General features: G+C 45.8%; 1 protein-coding gene across 1 annotated transcript in view; it reads right to left on the bottom strand.

The window, feature by feature from the left end:
• The window catches only part of LOC133632713 (discoidin domain-containing receptor 2-like), a 32,136-nt gene extending 13,643 nt beyond the window's left edge, over positions 1-18,493 (bottom strand). Inside the window, exons 1-17 of the mRNA XM_062025319.1 lie at positions 18,264-18,493; positions 15,312-15,398; positions 13,089-13,191; positions 12,938-13,013; positions 12,719-12,868; positions 10,116-10,260; positions 9,934-10,043; positions 9,679-9,867; positions 9,376-9,622; positions 9,252-9,317; positions 9,037-9,179; positions 2,393-2,504; positions 2,217-2,333; positions 1,756-2,000; positions 1,571-1,698; positions 1,310-1,507; positions 1,003-1,237 (exon numbers count right to left, since the gene is read on the bottom strand). Coding sequence (XP_061881303.1) covers positions 1,003-1,237; positions 1,310-1,507; positions 1,571-1,698; positions 1,756-2,000; positions 2,217-2,333; positions 2,393-2,504; positions 9,037-9,179; positions 9,252-9,317; positions 9,376-9,622; positions 9,679-9,867; positions 9,934-10,043; positions 10,116-10,260; positions 12,719-12,868; positions 12,938-13,013; positions 13,089-13,191; positions 15,312-15,375 — 2,328 coding nt within the window. The 5' untranslated portion in view covers positions 15,376-15,398; positions 18,264-18,493. The remainder of the gene's footprint in view (positions 1-1,002; positions 1,238-1,309; positions 1,508-1,570; positions 1,699-1,755; positions 2,001-2,216; positions 2,334-2,392; positions 2,505-9,036; positions 9,180-9,251; positions 9,318-9,375; positions 9,623-9,678; positions 9,868-9,933; positions 10,044-10,115; positions 10,261-12,718; positions 12,869-12,937; positions 13,014-13,088; positions 13,192-15,311; positions 15,399-18,263) is intronic.
• Between the last annotated feature and the right edge of the window lie 1,225 nt (positions 18,494-19,718).

Genomic DNA, 19,718 nt, shown 5'->3' with positions numbered 1-19,718 from the left:
TGAGAGGGTGAGTGTGAGGGTGAGTGTGAGTGAGAGGGTGAGTGTGAGTGAGAGTGGTGGTGGTGGTGACTCACCAGCATCAGGGTGAGTGAGAGTGGTGGTGGTGGTGACTCACCAGCATCAGGGTGAGTGAGAGGGTGAGAGTGAGTGAGAGGGTGAGTGTGAGTGAGAGGGTGAGTGTGAGGGTGAGTGTGAGGGTGAGTGGTGGTGGTGACTCACCAGCATCAGGGTGAGTGAGAGTGGTGGTGGTGGTGACTCACCAGCATCAGGGTGAGTGAGAGGGTGAGTGTGAGTGAGAGGGTGAGTGTGAGTGAGAGGGTGAGTGTGAGTGAGAGTGTGAGTGTGAGTGAGAGGGTGAGTGTGAGTGAGAGTGTGAGTGTGAGGGTGAGTGAGAGAGTGAGGGTGAGTGTGAGTGAGAGTGAGAGGGTGAGTGCGAGTGAGAGGGTGAGTGTGAGTGAGAGGGTGAGTGTGAGTGTGAGTGAGAGGGTGAGTGTGAGGGTGAGTGAGAGTGTGAGGGTGAGTGAGAGGGTGAGTGTGAGTGTGAGTGTGAGGGTGAGTGAGAGGGTGAGTGTGAGTGTGAGGGTGAGTGGGAGGGTGAGTGTGAGTGAGAGGGTGAGTGTGAGTGAGAGTGGTGGTGGTGGTGACTCACCAGCATCAGGGTGAGTGAGAGTGGTGGTGGTGGTGACTCACCAGCATCAGGGTGAGTGAGAGGGTGAGAGTGAGTGAGAGGGTGAGTGTGAGTGAGAGGGTGAGTGTGAGGGTGAGTGTGAGGGTGAGTGGTGGTGGTGACTCACCAGCATCAGGGTGAGTGAGAGTGGTGGTGGTGGTGACTCACCAGCATCAGGGTGAGTGAGAGGGTGAGTGTGAGTGAGAGGGTGAGTGTGAGTAGAGGGTGAGTGTGAGGGTGAGGGTGAGTGTGAGGGTGAGTGGTGGTGGTGACTCACCAGCATCAGTGTGAGTGTGAGTGTGAGGGTGAGAGTGGTGGTGGTGGTGGTGACTCACCAGCAGGATGCTCTCCCAGGCCATCCACCTGATGGGCAGCACCGCCCTGCCCTGGATGCGGTAATAGTCGCTGCTGTACAAGTTGCGACTCATACCAAAGTCTGAGATCTTCATGGTGAGGCGGCGGTCCAGCAGACAGTTCCTGGTGGCCAGGTCTCGGTGCACAAAGTTGAGGGAGGCCAAGTACTTCATCCCTGAGGAGATCTGCACCGACATGTGCAGCAGGTCCGACAGGCTGGGGGCGGGGCCAGAGGCGGCGTGAGGTGATGTGAGCGGGGCGGGGGCGGGGCGTGCCAGGTGCACTCACCTGACAGAGGGGATGTTGTTGGCGTGCGTCAGCGTGCTCTCCATCTCCCGCTGCGACAGGAACATGTTGAGGTCGCCATTCTCCATGTACTCTGTCACCATGCACAGGGGGTCAGAGGTCACGCACACGCACAGCAGCCGGACGATGTTGGCGTCGTTCAGGCGAGACATGATCTTGATCTCCTTCAGGAAGTCGTTCCTGGAAGACGGAGGGAGGCGTCAGGCGGGGGGCGCTCGGCCGGTGGGCGTGGCCTCGGCGTACCTGGCCTGGATGGTGGCGTCCGCCCTCAGCTGCTTCACCGCCACCAGCACGGCACGCCCGTCTCTGTCAGGGAGGGGCGACCCCTCGCCCAGGAACTCCGCCAGACCCTCGGCCTCGCACAGGTGGACCTAAGGAACAGGCCGCTTAGCGTCGTGGCTCCGCCCACTTGCTCGCCAGACACCTACCTCTCCAAACTGCCCCTCCCCCAGCTTCTCCCGGAAGATCAGCTGTTGCCGCGGGAACTCGGAGGCGGAGATGTCCTTCCTGGTGAGCGAGTCCACGGTGAGGGCGGGCACGGCGTACATGTTGCTGCCCGTCACGCCCTGCAGGCGCACGATGTCCGTCTCCGCGTAGTGGGGGGCGTTGCTATGGAAACACTGGTGCGGCGTGCACTGGGTGATGTCGGGCTCGGCGTAGCCCCCCCCGCACGCTGCCGGGACAAGATAAGGTGAGCGCGCCGCTCGGCCACAACACAAACCTGTGGCGTCTTCACCTCATGTGGTCATGTGACAGGAAGTCAGCGTTAGGCGGCCATAGAGAATGTTACTGAGGAGGAAGAGGAGCAGGAGAAGACGGAAAGGACCGGAAGCTGAGGAGGAAGTCCAGAGTGAAGTAGCAGCGTGCAACCACCAGGGGGGGCGCTCACCTGAGGCTTCCGCGCTCTGGGAGAGTTCCGGCAGCTTGTTCCTCAGCGCCGCCGGGTTCTGGTACTGAGGGTCCAACAGGAACACCCTCTCGTAGTGAGGGTCCGTTTGGGCGGGGCCTGGACGCGGCGGAAATGACGTCACACCCAGGGACTCGTGGCCAGCGTGTGACGCTTACCTGGGGGGGCGTGTCCAGAGCGGGGGGGCACAGGGGGGGTCTGCATGATGATGGTGTCGCTGCAGGACGACAGTCGCACCCTCACCTCCTCGCCCAGGATCCTGCGTGGAGCCTGTGTGGGCGGGGCCATTAAGTCATCAATCAGTGATCATACTAATCATGTCTCACCTACTGATCATGTCTCACCTACTGATCATGTCTCACCTACTGATCATGTCTCACCTACTGATCATACTAATCATGTCTCACCTACTGATCATGTCTCACCTACTGATCATGTCTCACCTACTAATCATGTCTCACCTACTGATCATGTCTCACCTACTGATCATGTCTCACCTACTAATCATGTCTCACCTACTGATCATGTCTCACCTACTGATCATGTCTCACCTACTGATCATGTCTCACCTACTGATCATACTAATCATGTCTCACCTACTGATCATGTCTCACCTACTAATCATGTCTCACCTACTGATCATGTCTCTCCTACTGATCATGTCTCTCCTACTGATCATGTCTCACCTACTGATCATGTCTCTCCTACTGATCATGTCTCACCTACTGATCATGTCTCTCCTACTGATCATGTCTCTCCTACTGATCATGTCTCACCTACTGATCATGTCTCTCCTACTAATCATGTCTCACCTACTGATCATGTCTCTCCTACTGATCATGTCTCTCCTACTGATCATGTCTCTCCTACTAATCATGTCTCACCTACTGATCATGTCTCACCTACTGATCATGTATCTCCTACTGATCATGTCTCACCTACTGATCATGTCTCACCTACTGATCATGTCTCACCTACTGATCATGTCTCTCCTACTGATCATGTCTCACCTACTGATCATGTCTCTCCTACTGATCATGTCTCACCTACTGATCATGTCTCTCCTACTGATCATGTCTCACCTACTGATCATGTCTCTCCTACTGATCATGTCTCACCTACTGATCATACTAATCATGTCTCACCTACTGATCATGTCTCACCTACTAATCATGTCTCACCTACTGATCATGTCTCTCCTACTGATCATGTCTCTCCTACTGATCATGTCTCACCTACTGATCATGTCTCACCTACTGATCATGTCTCTCCTACTGATCATGTCTCACCTACTGATCATGTCTCACCTACTGATCATGTCTCACCTACTGATCATGTCTCACCTACTGATCATGTCTCACCTACTGATCATGTCTCACCTACTAATCATGTCTCACCTACTGATCATGTCTCACCTACTGATCATACTAATCATGTCTCACCTACTGATCATACTAATCATGTCTCACCTACTGATCATACTAATCATGTCTCACCTACTGATCATACTAACCATGTCTCACCTACTGATCATACTAATCATGTCTCACCTACTGATCATACTAATCATGTCTCACCTACTGATCATACTAACCATGTCTCACCTACTGATCATACTAATCATGTCTCACCTACTGATCATGTCTCACCTACTAATCATGTCTCACCTACTGATCATGTCTCTCCTACTGATCATGTCTCTCCTACTGATCATGTCTCACCTACTGATCATGTCTCACCTACTGATCATGTCTCTCCTACTGATCATGTCTCACCTACTGATCATGTCTCACCTACTGATCATGTCTCACCTACTAATCATGTCTCACCTACTGATCATGTCTCACCTACTGATCATGTCTCACCTACTGATCATGTCTCTCCTACTGATCATGTCTCTCCTACTGATCATGTCTCACCTACTGATCATGTCTCACCTACTGATCATGTCTCACCTACTGATCATGTCTCACCTACTGATCATGTCTCTCCTACTGATCATGTCTCTCCTACTGATCATGTCTCACCTACTGATCATGTCTCACCTACTGATCATGTCTCACCTACTGATCATGTCTCACCTACTGATCATGTCTCACCTACTGATCATACTAATCATGTCTCACCTACTGATCATACTAATCATGTCTCACCTACTGATCATACTAATCATGTCTCACCTACTGATCATACTAACCATGTCTCACCTACTGATCATACTAATCATGTCTCACCTACTGATCATACTAACCATGTCTCACCTACTGATCATACTAACCATGTCTCACCTACTGATCATACTAACCATGTCTCACCTACTGATCATACTAATCATGTCTCACCTACTGATCATACTAACCATGTCTCACCTACTGATCATACTAACCATGTCTCACCTACTGATCATACTAATCATGTCTCACCTACTGATCATACTAACCATGTCTCACCTACTGATCATACTAACCATGTCTCACCTACTGATCATACTAATCATGTCTCACCTACTGATCATACTAACCATGTCTCACCTACTGATCATACTAATCATGTCTCACCTACTGATCATACTAATCATGTCTCACCTACTGATCATACTAATCATGTCTCACCTACTGATCATACTAATCATGTCTCACCTACTGATCATGTCTCACCTACTGATCATGTATCTCCTACTGATCATGTCTCACCTACTGATCATGTCTCACCTACTGATCATGTCTCACCTACTGATCATGTCTCTCCTACTGATCATGTCTCACCTACTGATCATGTCTCTCCTACTGATCATGTCTCACCTACTGATCATGTCTCACCTACTAATCATGTCTCACCTACTGATCATGTCTCTCCTACTGATCATGTGTCTCCTACTGATCATGTCTCACCTACTGATCATGTCTCACCTACTGATCATGTCTCTCCTACTGATCATGTCTCACCTACTGATCATGTCTCACCTACTGATCATGTCTCACCTACTGATCATGTCTCACCTACTGATCATGTCTCACCTACTAATCATGTCTCACCTACTGATCATGTCTCACCTACTGATCATACTAATCATGTCTCACCTACTGATCATACTAATCATGTCTCACCTACTGATCATACTAATCATGTCTCACCTACTGATCATACTAACCATGTCTCACCTACTGATCATACTAATCATGTCTCACCTACTGATCATACTAATCATGTCTCACCTACTGATCATACTAACCATGTCTCACCTACTGATCATACTAATCATGTCTCACCTACTGATCATGTCTCACCTACTAATCATGTCTCACCTACTGATCATGTCTCTCCTACTGATCATGTCTCTCCTACTGATCATGTCTCACCTACTGATCATGTCTCACCTACTGATCATGTCTCTCCTACTGATCATGTCTCACCTACTGATCATGTCTCACCTACTGATCATGTCTCACCTACTAATCATGTCTCACCTACTGATCATGTCTCACCTACTGATCATGTCTCACCTACTGATCATGTCTCTCCTACTGATCATGTCTCTCCTACTGATCATGTCTCACCTACTGATCATGTCTCACCTACTGATCATGTCTCACCTACTGATCATGTCTCACCTACTGATCATGTCTCACCTACTGATCATGTCTCTCCTACTGATCATGTCTCTCCTACTGATCATGTCTCACCTACTGATCATGTCTCACCTACTGATCATGTCTCACCTACTGATCATGTCTCACCTACTGATCATACTAATCATGTCTCACCTACTGATCATACTAATCATGTCTCACCTACTGATCATACTAATCATGTCTCACCTACTGATCATACTAACCATGTCTCACCTACTGATCATACTAATCATGTCTCACCTACTGATCATACTAACCATGTCTCACCTACTGATCATACTAACCATGTCTCACCTACTGATCATACTAACCATGTCTCACCTACTGATCATACTAATCATGTCTCACCTACTGATCATACTAACCATGTCTCACCTACTGATCATACTAACCATGTCTCACCTACTGATCATACTAATCATGTCTCACCTACTGATCATACTAACCATGTCTCACCTACTGATCATACTAACCATGTCTCACCTACTGATCATACTAATCATGTCTCACCTACTGATCATACTAATCATGTCTCACCTACTGATCATACTAACCATGTCTCACCTACTGATCATACTAATCATGTCTCACCTACTGATCATACTAACCATGTCTCACCTACTGATCATACTAACCATGTCTCACCTACTGATCATACTAACCATGTCTCACCTACTGATCATACTAACCATGTCTCACCTACTGATCATACTAACCATGTCTCACCTACTGATCATACTAACCATGTCTCACCTACTGATCATACTAACCATGTCTCACCTACTGATCATACTAATCATGTCTCACCTACTGATCATACTAATCATGTCTCACCTACTGATCATGTCTCACCTACTAATCATGTCTCACCTACTGATCATACTAATCATGTCTCACCTACTGATCATGTCTCACCTACTGATCATACTAATCATGATAGGGGCAAATTCATCCCGTACACGTGACTCCACTTTTAACCAGTCGCTCCCAGAGGTGTGTAGAGTAGCCAGAAAGTGTACTCACGTAAGAGTACTGTTACTTTAGAGATTTATTACTCAAGTAAAAGTAAGGAGTAGTCACCCAAATATTTACTTGAGTAAAAGTAAAAAGTATGTTGTGAAAAAACTACCCAAGCACTGAGTAACTGATGAGTAACCTGTTCGTTTAATGATGACGGCAACAAATAATGCACAAAAACATAAAAATAGCAATGAGCAAATTCAGAGCCAGGAATATCTCTTAAGCAACTAAAACAATAATATATATTAAATAATAATACATTAACATAAAAAAATGAAGTCAAATTGAGCCACAATAACTTAACAGCACCATAGGCTCAGTAGGCAGAGATTACAAAGGAAAATAACAAGTTAGCCTTTACGCAAACCATAAACTGACAGGTGTGGTCTGCACCTGGGAACACACTGTGCACTTCTGATTGGTGTTTCTATGCATGCGTGTGTGTGTGTGTGTGTGTGTGTGCGACTGTGTGTGTGTGTGTGTGTGTGTGTGTGTGTCTATGAGGCTGCAGTGCGTTAATAAATGTACCCACACGATGTACATTTGACAGTGATTCATAGCGGGGAAGCTAACATCAGCCTATGGTGACAGCCAAAATATCTACTAACATTACTTACCACCATGTGCTTCCTCAAATTTGATGTTGAGTTCATGTAAGCTTAAACTTGTTGTTGTTTGCCGCTGAAACTTTATGTGCAGTTAAAAATGTGACCGCCTGGCTCTGTTGCATTGGTGAAACGGAGTCAAACGTCACCAGTGACTGCATTTGATTGGTGAAACGGAGGCATGCTATAGATCCTACTTTGAAGGTCTGTCTGACAAAGCAAAACAAACAAAGCGTGCATTAACAGATGTATAAAAATCAGTAGTGAGTAGCGAGCTGAATGTAGATAAATGGAGCGGAGTAAAAGTAGCGTTTCTTCTCTATAAATATACTCAAGTAAAAGTAAAAGTATGTTGCATTAAAACTACTCTTAGAAGTATAATTTATCCCAAAAGTTCCTCAAGTAGATGTAACGGTCGCTCCTGAAGGGAATCACTGGAGTCAGTAGTCACAGAAACACTCATCACACCTGACACCTGACACCTCCACAGTGGGCCCAAGCTCACTATAACACCACAATCCTTAACATTCTGATATTAGCATGCTAGCTTTTTTGGCAAATTTTACAGGCACACACCTCAGTGTCAAATATTTTCTTACTTGACAAATGATACCTGTTAGCATGCCAATGCTAGATTCAGCTAATTTTACAGGTACACACCTCAATGTCATATTTTGTTACTTGACGAATGATAGCCTTTAGCATGCTAACGCTAGCTTTATTTTAGCTAATTTAGTAGGTATACACCTCAGTGTCAAATATTTTGTTACTTGAGAAATGATACCTGTTAGCATGCTAATGCTAGCTTGAATTTTAGATAATTTAGCAAGTATACACCTCAGTGTCAAATATTTTGTTACTCGATGAATGATACTTGTTAGCTTGCTAATGCTAGCATTAGCTAACTTTACAGGTACACACCTCAATGTCATATTTTGTTACTTGATGAATGATACTTGTTAGCTTGCTAATGCTAGCATTAGCTAACTTTACAGGTACACACCTCAGTGTCATATTTTCTTACTTGATGAATGATACTTGTTAGCTTGCTAATGCTAGCATTAGCTAACTTTACAGGTACACACCTCAGTGTCATATTTTGTTACTTGATGAATGATACTTGTTGGCTTGCTAATGCTAGCATTAGCTAACTTTACAGGTACACACCTCAGTGTCATATTTTGTTACTTGATACCCGTTAGCATGCTAAATTTCCAGGAAGTTCCCATTCAAATGAATGGATGTATTCATAGCTCTACAATGCCCACAATTCTCAAAAGTTTGCGGCATCTTTAAACTTGATTCCGACCTTTCAACCTTCCACCCACACTACTTTTTGGATATATTGAACACAAAACATGTTTTTCCTTTCCCAAAATTGCCGGAACTTCCTCCCCATTGACAATGAGTGGGCATTACGCAATCTACTGCATATCCCAGTGGGAGCGTTCCAACATGCACGCAGTCAACATTTCACTTGCACTAGCAGGACTGCTACTTAGTGACTTGAGGCTGTGTGCTAACTGTTAGCATTGGAGTCCTCACCTTCTCCAGGACCTTGCACACGTACTGGCACCACAGGATGAGGAAGATGATGATGACCAGCAGCAGGATGATGGTCACCAGGCAGCCAATCAGAACGGGTGTCTTGCCGTCATCGGGCGCGTCGCTGGCGGAGGGATTGGCGGCTGGCGAGGGGACAAGACGGCGAGTGAGTGTGGTGACAGCGACTTGTGAGGGAGAAGTGTCAAAGGTCATACCGGGCGTGGCCGTGACGGTGCTGCGGTCACTTGCTGATGGCGGCGTGGCGGCTAAGATGGAGTCTTCTGGGGGCAGACAGGAAGTCAGGCGTGTCCGCGGCGTGACGCGGTGCGTGTGTGTTACCCGACTGGAAGGCGATCTCGCTGAACATCATCCACACGTCAGCAAAGTAGAAGCGGCAGCGCAGCGACACGGCGGTGTGGCGCTCCAGCGGCACGGTCACGTAGCGGGAGCTCGGGTTGCGGTCGTCCAGCACCGTGTTGAAGACCACAGGCTCCGCCTCCCAGTTAGCGAGCAGGCGGGGCTTGAACCAGCAGGAGACGGAGGAGAAGATCTTGACGCCTCGAGTGAACATGTTGTTGCTGTGGACCTGGACAGGAAGTAGACAAGTGAGGCCTTTCAAAGTAAAAGCAGAGACATGTATACCTTCATGGAGGTGAAGTTCCTCTGCTGGTCGAAGACAAACTCCATCTCTACGTGTCCGCCGCCGCCGCCCAGCGAGTGGTTCTTCCAGCCCAGGTAGTCGTAGCCGGGCCACACGTGGTACTGGCGCGTCATCAGGAAGTCGTCCAGGCCCGTCACGCCGTCCGTCAGCTGGCCCAGGCCGCCAAACAACTTCCTGTTGGGACGACACGGTCAGAGAGCACGCGGCATGACGTGCGCTTGGTAAGAGCGTGCCACCTGCCTCTTCTCGTGCACGCCGTCGTAGGTGGAGTCATTCAGGCTGGCCATGGGGGAGCCGGGCGGGGCCATCAGCTGACCCTCGGGGGCGCTGTAGGAGATCAGGCCGTCTGTGAGGCAGGGAGGAGACGCGTCAACGCTTTGGCGCTTTCAGCGGGTTGGACAATGTGGGCGTGGCCTACCCTCCCACGGGCAGCCGTAAAGCTCCGCCCTCATGCAGACGGTGGACAGCTCGGTGAGCGGGATGAGGCGCACCCAGCGCGTGACCACGGGGGGGTGCAGGTCGTTGATGACGGGCTCGTAAGCGTTCTTGTTGCCTTCCATCACCTGCAACACCAAACTTCCTCTTTAAGCTCCGCCCACACACTACTTACACTATTGATGTGTTGCCTTCCATCACCTGCAACACCAAACTTCCTCTTTAAGCTCCGCCCACACACTACTTACACTATTGATGTGTTGCCTACGGGGGACTTCGTTTTTTTGTGCCCCTTGAAGTTTATCTGTATGTGTCAAGATAGTTCTTTACTAACATTAAACATTTTATTACGTTACTGCCTCTCACGCCCCCTTTCCACGACCCCCCACAGTGCCCCCCATGAGACAGATTTTTTTCCCCACGCCCCCCTGAGGTTACTCTTTTTATCTGTATGTGTCAAGATAGTTCTTTACTAACATTAAACATGCTATTACGATATTGCCTCTCACGCCCCCTTTTGCCCGACACCTCACTTGAGGGTGCAGAATATTTTTTATGACCGCCCCCCCCCCGTTTATTTTTTTATCTATACGTGTCAAGATTTCCTAGCATTAAAGATGCTATCAAGCTATTGCCTCTCACGCCCCCTTTCCCACAATACGGCGCCCCAGGGGACAGAATATTTTACACGCACCCCCCTCCTCCGCAAAGTTTTTTTTTTCATCCGTATGTATCAAGCTAGTTCTTTGCTAACATCAAAGACGCTATTACGCTATTGCTTCTCACGCCCCCTTACCCCGAAACCTGAGGGTGGCCCCCCTTTTGGGAACAATTTTTTGCGCCCCGTTGAAGTTTATTATTTAATCTGTATGTGTAAAGATAGCTCTTTATGCAACTAGGCTATTGCTTCTCACGCCCCCTTTCCCCTGACACCTCAGGGTGCCCCCCCAGGTAACAGGTTTTTTTTCACGCCCCCCCCCCAGAGATTTTTTTTTTTATCTGTATGTGTCAAGAGAGTTCTTTACTAACATTAAAAATGATATTACGCCACTGCCTCTCACGCCCCCCCCGCTCCCCGACACCTCATGGTGCTGCGCCAGGGACAGATTTTATTTTCACGCCCCCCCACACACACACACGTTCCTTTTTTTTATCTGCATATGTCAAGATAGTTCTTTACTAACATTAAAAATGATATTACGCCACTGCCTCTCACGCTCCCCCCCGCTCCCCGACACCTCATGGTGCCGCGCCAGGGACATATTTTATTTTCACGCCCCCCCCACACACACACGTTCCTTTTTTTTATCTGCATATGTCAAGATAGTTCTTTACTAACATTAAACAATTTATTACATTACTGCCTCTCACGCCCCCTTTCCCCTGACACCTCAGGGTGCCCCCCCAGGTAACAGGGTTTTTTTCACGCCCCCCCCCCCCAGAGATTTCTTTTTTTTATCTGCATATGTCAAGATAGTTCTTTACTAACATTAAAAATGATATTACGCCACTGCCTCTCACGCCCCCCCCGCTCCCCGACACCTCATGATGCCGCGCCAGGGACATATTTTATTTTCACGCCCCCCCCACACACACACGTTCCTTTTTTTTATCTGCATATGTCAAGATAGTTCTTTACTAACATTAAACAATTTATTACATTACTGCCTCTCATGCCCCCTTTCCCCTGACACCTCAGGGTGCCCCCCCAGGTAACAGGGTTTTTTTCACGCCCCCCCCCCCCCCCCAGAGATTTCTTTTTTTTATCTGCATATGTCAAGATAGTTCTTTACTAACATTAAAAATGATATTACGCCACTGCCTCTCACGCCCCCCCCCCCGCTCCCCGACACCTCATGATGCCGCGCCAGGGACATATTTTATTTTCACGCCCCCCCCACACACACACGTTCCTTTTTTTTATCTGCATATGTCAAGATAGTTCTTTACTAACATTAAACAATTTATTACATTACTGCCTCTCACGCCCCCTTTCCCCTGACACCTCAGGGTGCCCCCCCAGGTAACAGGGTTTTTTTCACGCCCCCCCCCCCAGAGATTTCTTTTTTTTATCTGCATATGTCAAGATAGTTCTTTACTAACATTAAAAATGATATTACGCCACTGCCTCTCACGCCCCCCCCCCCCCCCGACACCTCATGATGCCGCGCCAGGGACAGATTTTATTTTCACGCCCCCCCCACACACACACGTTCCTTTTTTTTATCTGCATATGTCAAGATAGTTCTTTACTAACATTAAACAATTTATTACATTACTGCCTCTCACGCCCCCTTTCCCCTGACACCTCACTGGGCCCCTCCCCCAGGGGGCCCAGTCTCACTATTTAAAAAGGGGACATCATTTTTTCAGGCCCCCCCCCGCCCCCCCTGAAGTGAATGTTTAGGTATTTATGTGTCACCAACAGGAAGTGGAGGTGGTCATGTGACTTGGGCAGAAGGTGTGGAATTGTTTCCTTCAGCCCACTTCCTTCCTGGTGTCCATCACACACACACACACACACACACACACACACACACACACACACACACACACACACACACACACACACACACACACACACACCATGTTTCCCAGGCGGTTGGTCCATGACTTCCAGGTGACACCGTCCCGGCTGTAGTTGAGGCTGTAGGCGTGGGCGAACTCGATGCCGTTCCTGGCGTAGCGCCCCTGAGTGGCCACCACCGTCAGAAAGGTGAGACGCCGCAAGTCCACCTGAGCGAAGAGACGTGCGCGTTTGACGTGTGAGTGACAGCGGGGGGGGGGGGGGGGGGGCGGCCAAACCTGCAGGAACTGGGAGTCGGTGGCTTCCAGTTGACCTTCGGGACACCAGGCGCCGTCGCCGTCCTCACGGTTCAACCTGTGAGGAGAAAAAGTGTCACCTGGCGCTCAAAGGACACGTGGACATGGGTCAAGGGTCAGAACTGGAGGTGACCTGGCGTACTGCGGCCCTGTGGTCTCGTGCCATTGGCTGGAAGCTGTGATGTCATCATCCTTGATCCGCCCATCCTCCATGCCCAAGGCATAGCGACAGTGCGCTGAAACACACGCCAGGCGTCAAGGTGCACGCGTGTGTGTGTGTGTGTGTGTGTGTGTGTGTGTGTGTGTGTGTGCGTGTGTGTGTGTGTGTGCGTGTGTGTGCGTGTTGCTCCCCTTCTTGAGACACGAAGAAGGAAAAGTATCTTCCATATGAGGAGGTGTGAACAAGTGATGACATAAATCAATAACATTGCAATGTCTCATTTGCACCCCTGCTGGATTTGTCACAAAGTGCTCCCCCTCTGGCCAACATATGAAATAACAAGTGTGTGGAAGAAATGGACAAATCCAAATAAATACATACATAGCGACATACTGTAATAACTTCAAGTAAATAATGAAGATTAAAAACCAATTACAAACAAAAAAAAGGAACTAAAGGCAGTCTTTCTCACAATGTGTCGACTTTTTTCTCATCAAATTGGGAACAATTTCTCACATTCTTTCCGTTACTGTAACATTGCAATATTTCCTCGTAAAATTATTACTTTTTAATAGAGATGTCCGATAATATCGGTCTGCCGATATTATCTGCCGATAAATGCGTTAAAATGTAATGTCGGGAATTATCGGTATCGTTTTTTTAATTATCAGTATCGTTGTTTTTTTTGTTGTTTTTTTTAATTCACATAAAAAACACAAGATACACTTACAATTAGTGCACCAAGCCAAAAAACCTCCCCTCATTCACACAAAAGGGTTGTTTCTTTCTGTTATTAATATTCTGCTTCCTACATTATATATCAATATATATCAATACAGTCTGCAAGGGATAGTTATTAATATTAACAATATATCAATACAGTCAGCAAGGGATAGTTATTAATATTAACAATTTATCAATATATATCAATACAGTCTGCAAGGGATACAGTTATTAATATGAACAATATATCAATATATATCAATACAGTCTGCAAGGGATACAGTTATTAATATTAACAATACATCAATATATATCAATACAGTCTGCAAGGGATACAGTTATTAATATTAACAATATATCAATATATATCAACACAGTCTGCAAGGGATACAGTTATTAATATTAACAATATATCAATATATATCAACACAGTCTGCAAGGGATACAGTTATTAATATTAACAATATATCAATATATATCAACACAGTCTGCAAGGGATACAGTTATTAATATTAACAATATATCAATATATATCAACACAGTCTGCAAGGGATACAGTTATTAATATTAACAATATATCAATATATATCAATACAGTCTGCAAGGGATACAGTCCGTAAGCACACATGATTGTGCGTGCTGCTGCTCCACTAATAGTACTAACCTTTAACAGTTAATTTTACTCATTTTCATTCATTACTAGTTTCTATGTAACTGTTTTTATATTGTTTTACTTTCTTTTTTATTCAAGAAAATGTTTTTAATTTATTTATCTTATTTTATTTGATTCATTTTTTTTTAAAAAGTACCTTATCTTCACCATACCTGGTTGTCCAAATTAGGCATAATAATGTGTTAATTCCACGACTGCATATATCGGTTGATATCGGTATCGGTTGATATCGGTATCGGTAATTAAAGAGTTGGACAATATCGGCATATCGGATATCGGCAAAAAGTCATTATCGGACATCCCTACTTTTTAACGTTAATTTATTACTTTTGAATGCAAAATGGTGACATTTGTCATATAAAATTCTGACTTTATCACAATATTGACAATTTATTTGTTGTTCTTGTAAAATAGTGACATTTTTGGAGTAAAATGATGACATTTGTCCTAATTTTGCCAAGCAAAATTCACATTATTATTATAATATTGCCAACGTTTTAAAGTGTTGTTATAAAATTGTGACTTGTCGAGTAAAATTACGACTCTTTTCATAAAATTGCCCAAATTTTAAGCTTTTCTTGTAAAATTGCGACTGTTATTCAGTAAAATTCCAACTTGTATCAAAATATTGCACAAAGGTTCAGTTTTTCTTGTAACATTTTCACTTGCATTTAGTAAAATGAGGACTTTTATTGTAATACTGCCAAAATTCTAAGTTTTTCTTGTGAAATTCCAACTCATTTTTCGCAAGAAGCTTCTTTACACTTGCATAGTATGTATATATTATTAGTGTTGTGTACCTGGATCAATCTGTGCGATGGCTGCTGGGGGGTGCAGGATCATCAGCAGGAGGAGGAGGTGCATGATGCTCCACACACACTACATCTCTGCCAACACAAACACTCACTTCATTAGGAACACACCTATCCTGTATTATTATCATGCAACATCCCATAATATTCCCTTTCGGAAAGATGCCAACACATGCTAGCTGGTTAGCATTAGCACGGGGTTGTAGCTAATCGGAACAATTGTAAGCAAGCTAATATTAGCATGCTAACTTCTTTTGCAAGTATTCACCGCGGTGTCAAACATTTTGGTACATTAGCATGCTAGATTGTTTCAGCTAGTTTAGCGGGTGTACACCTTGGTGTTATATATTTTGGCATTTCACTAATGCTGGCTGTTAGCATGATAGCGTAGTACTGTTAGAATGCCAGCTTTTTTAGCTCATATTTTTTCTTACTTGACGAGTGAGACCTGTTAGCATGCTAACTTTAGTGTGCCTGATCTTTTTCTTAGTTCATTTTGTAGGTATACACCTCAGTCATATTTTGGTACTTGATGCATGCTAAGTAGGTAGGCTAGCATTTTAAATACATTTTCAGGTAGACACCTCAGAGTAACACATTTTGGTACTTGACGCATGTTACAGATAGCATTTCAGTATGCCAACATTAGCATGCTAGATTTTTCATTTATAGCTAATTTAGCAGGTATACAAGTCAGGTATTTCACTAATGCTAACTGTAAACATGCTATTGTTAGCATATTTTTAGCTCATTTTGCTAATATTTCTTGTTTCTTGACACTATCTGGCCACTTACTGTTAGCATTTCACAACAGTTTGGCTTTGGCTTTTGAGCATTCCCAAGAAATGTCTACCAAACATGCCTTTTCGAGTTCTTTAAAACCAAATCTAAATATTTGAGTATTTTGGAAGGTGAAAACTACCAAAATGGCCCCCGCATCCTTTGATTGGTCAGTCTGTGGCCCTCGCTGGAAAAAGTTTGGGCACCCCTGCATTAGCATATCTAGCTGTCTTGTTTGACTGACTCCGCCCCTTCACGGGCCCCTCCTCTTGCACTCACTAGTCCCGCCCCCTCCCTCCATGTGCCAAATGCCTCAACATTCCTGACATTCAACACAAGCCTGAGCACTTTTTCATTCTCTTCTGGTGTGTGACAAGAACGCACACGTCTTTGATTGACAGCTGGCCGTTTAGCGTGTCAGTCAGTTAGCAGGGTTAGGGGCGGAGCAGGAAGTAACAGCACCTGGGGGGGGCGTGGCCTGCAGAGAGCATGTGAGGAATGTGTGCCTTTGACTCAACATGTCAGAGCACACACACTCTTTTGTTTGGCTGAGAACGCTCACAATAAAAGACCTAAACAACGATAATAGTATGCTAACTAGGGATGCAACGCTTAGTATTACGTTTCTAATCTTAATTATCGTAAAAGCGTGATCAAACTTTGACAAACTCAAGGCGATACTGCTCATTTCCTGGAGGAGCAGCTAGCATGCTAACATATAAACATAAGACATTAACACATGGCTGTCCCAGCAACTATCATATTCAATTGTCTTCCTTCTTTAAGGCAAATACATTTATTCACGAAACGTACTGAATATCAATGAAAAATGTGTTCGAAAAAACGTTGGATATGTACCCTATTTTTCGGACTATAAGTGGCAGGTTTTTTTATAGTTTGTCTTCGTGGGAAGAAAATGTCTCCCTGTAATTTGTCTGCTCTTGAATGGGATTGTGCTGAAAACCTTCATTAACCTTAAGTATTTCTGATTCTGAAAAAACGTCGGAAATATACACAAATATAGATTAATTTGCAAAGCAAAGGTTGGTTGCATGGACAAAGGCAGTGGGAGTGACACGCTAACAGCCAATCAGGTAACAGCATCAAGTATCAAAAGGTGGTTGTGCGGTTCATTCTTTGCATGCAGTGAGAAGAGAAGAGAAAAATTTAAGAAATTGTGCGTAAAAGAGGAAAAGTCGTCCGGACAGTTTGGCAGTTTTTTTTTGGGAGGGGGGGGAATTTTTTTTTCAACAAACTGTAGTCAGACCAATGTGGTGTGATGATGACCAGCCCACCCTTTAGAGCACAGCTGTAACTTCCTGCAGAAAACACTTATTCTCAGGTTTCTACATGCTTATATTTTTTATACTATTTTCTTACACTTTATTAAGCATTTCTTACATATTCCTTATTGTTGAACCTTCATTTTATTTGTTATTTAGGTGGACTTTTGTTTACATGGATTGTTTGAGTGTTTTCCATGCTTGTGTTGACAGAAAGGTCTGCCCTGACAGGATTATAAACAGAAGAAGGTTACATTTGAAATAAATATGCTTACATTCAATTCATTTTTCTCCTGCTCCTTATTTTGCATAGGTCATAACAAATATGAGTAATGATCAATATCAAGCGATATATAAGACTTCTATCCTGTTGCCCAGATAACTTTGACATGAAATGTTACGTCCCTAATGCTAACATGTTACAAACATGCTAACTTGCTGAATAAATAGTTTAGAAGCTTATTTTGTCACAACGTCTCAATACTTTAGCCGTCCTTTAGCTAGCTATCCCAGGATGCACTGGGAAACGGAGAACACTTCCTGTTGTTGTTAGTCACGTGACCTGTACTTTAGCTTCTTGTGCTAACTTAACGCCATGTTGCGTTAGCACAGCTTCTTAGCTATTGCTACCGCTTGTCCACACACGCTAGCTTAGCTTCTGTAGCTCCTGACCGCGTGTTTGTGTCGCTAAAGTGACGTCAAAGTGACAAGTTAGCGACAACAGCCCGGCCCTGCTCGTGCACGCCGCACTGCCAGCCGCGCGCGCGCGCACGTCAGCAAAACTTTTTTTCCACGCTCGCTCGTGACGTCACACTCTTCTTGCAGCTCGCGTCCACTTGTGACGTCACCACCTTTTTTAGTGCGCGTCTTTCCTTACCTGTCCTGGCGCTCCTCCCGTGCGCGCCCACCGCGGCGTGCGTGTCGTCGTGGTAGTGGAGGGGGGCGCGCGCGCGTGCTCGGACAGGAAGTCTGATGGAGGCGTTCGTAAGATGGACGCTTTGTTGTTCGTAAGATGGACGCTTTGTTGTTCGCTGAGATGAAGACAAAAGTGTGATGGAGGACAGACGGCTGGTCCGCGAGCAGAGGAGAAGAAGAAAAAAAAACATTCACGTACGTCACATCCGCTTGCTGAGGCGGAGCGAGGGACAAACCGGAAGTAGTTTGCGTCTTCACTATGGCCTACACTTCTGTGACGTCACCTGAGCACTAACAGGTGAATGGATGCTACATATCACCTGGGAGAATACAATTATACTTGGAATGTTCTCGTCCACTTTTTACTTCACTCCAAGAGCGTCTTTTACCACTTTGTGTTTCACTGCGTGTGTTTGACACCAGGGGGCGCCATAGTGCAGCGTCAGTCAGCTTAACTGTTACATCAGCGGCTGCTGCCGGTCACGTGTTGCACGCTTTACGGCAGCCTGGCCCGGTCGCCATGGCAACGCATCACTCAAACCCTTCACAGAAAGACGCCAGGCCAGGTTGCCAAAAGACCAGGGCTGTCCCTCCTAAATGTGCATATTACACCAGGGCTGTCCCTCCTAAATGTGCATATTACACCAGGGCTGTCCCACCTAAATGTGCATATTACACCAGGACTGTCCCACTTAAATGTGCATATTACACCAGGGCTGTCCCTCCTAAATGTGCATATTACACCAGGGCTGTCCCTCTTAAATGTGCATATTACACCAGGGCTGTCCCTCCTAAATGTGCGTATTACACCAGGGATGTCCCTCCTAAATGTGCATATTACACCAGGGCTGTCCCTCCTAAATGTGCATATTACACCAGGGCTGTCCCTCCTAAATGTGCATATTACACCAGGGCTGTCCCTCCTAAATGTGCATATTACACCAGGGCTGTCCCTCCTAAATGTGCATATTACACCAGGGCTGTCCCTCCTAAATGTGCATATTACACCAGGGCTGTCCCTCCTAAATGTGCATATTACACCAGGGCTGTCCCTCCTAAATGTGCATATTACACCAGGGCTGTCCCTCCTAAATGTGCATATTACACCAGGGCTGTCCCTCTTAAATGTGCATATTACACCAGGGCTGTCCCTCCTAAATGTGCATATTACACCAGGGATGTCCCTCCTAAATGTGCATATTACACCAGGGCTGTCCCTCCTAAATGTGCATATTACACCAGGGCTGTCCCTCCTAAATGTGCATATTACACCAGAGCTGTCACTCCTAAATGTGCATATTACACCAGGGCTGTCCCTCCTAAATGTGCATATTACACCAGGGCTGTCCCTCCTAAATGTGCATATTACACCAGGGCTGTCCCTCTTAAATGTGCATATTACACCAGGGCTGTCCCT

The sequence above is a fragment of the Entelurus aequoreus genome, linkage group LG17 (genome assembly GCF_033978785.1).
Source record: "Entelurus aequoreus isolate RoL-2023_Sb linkage group LG17, RoL_Eaeq_v1.1, whole genome shotgun sequence".
NCBI lineage: Eukaryota > Metazoa > Chordata > Actinopteri > Syngnathiformes > Syngnathidae > Entelurus > Entelurus aequoreus.
This window is presented reverse-complemented; position numbering and strand designations above follow the sequence as displayed.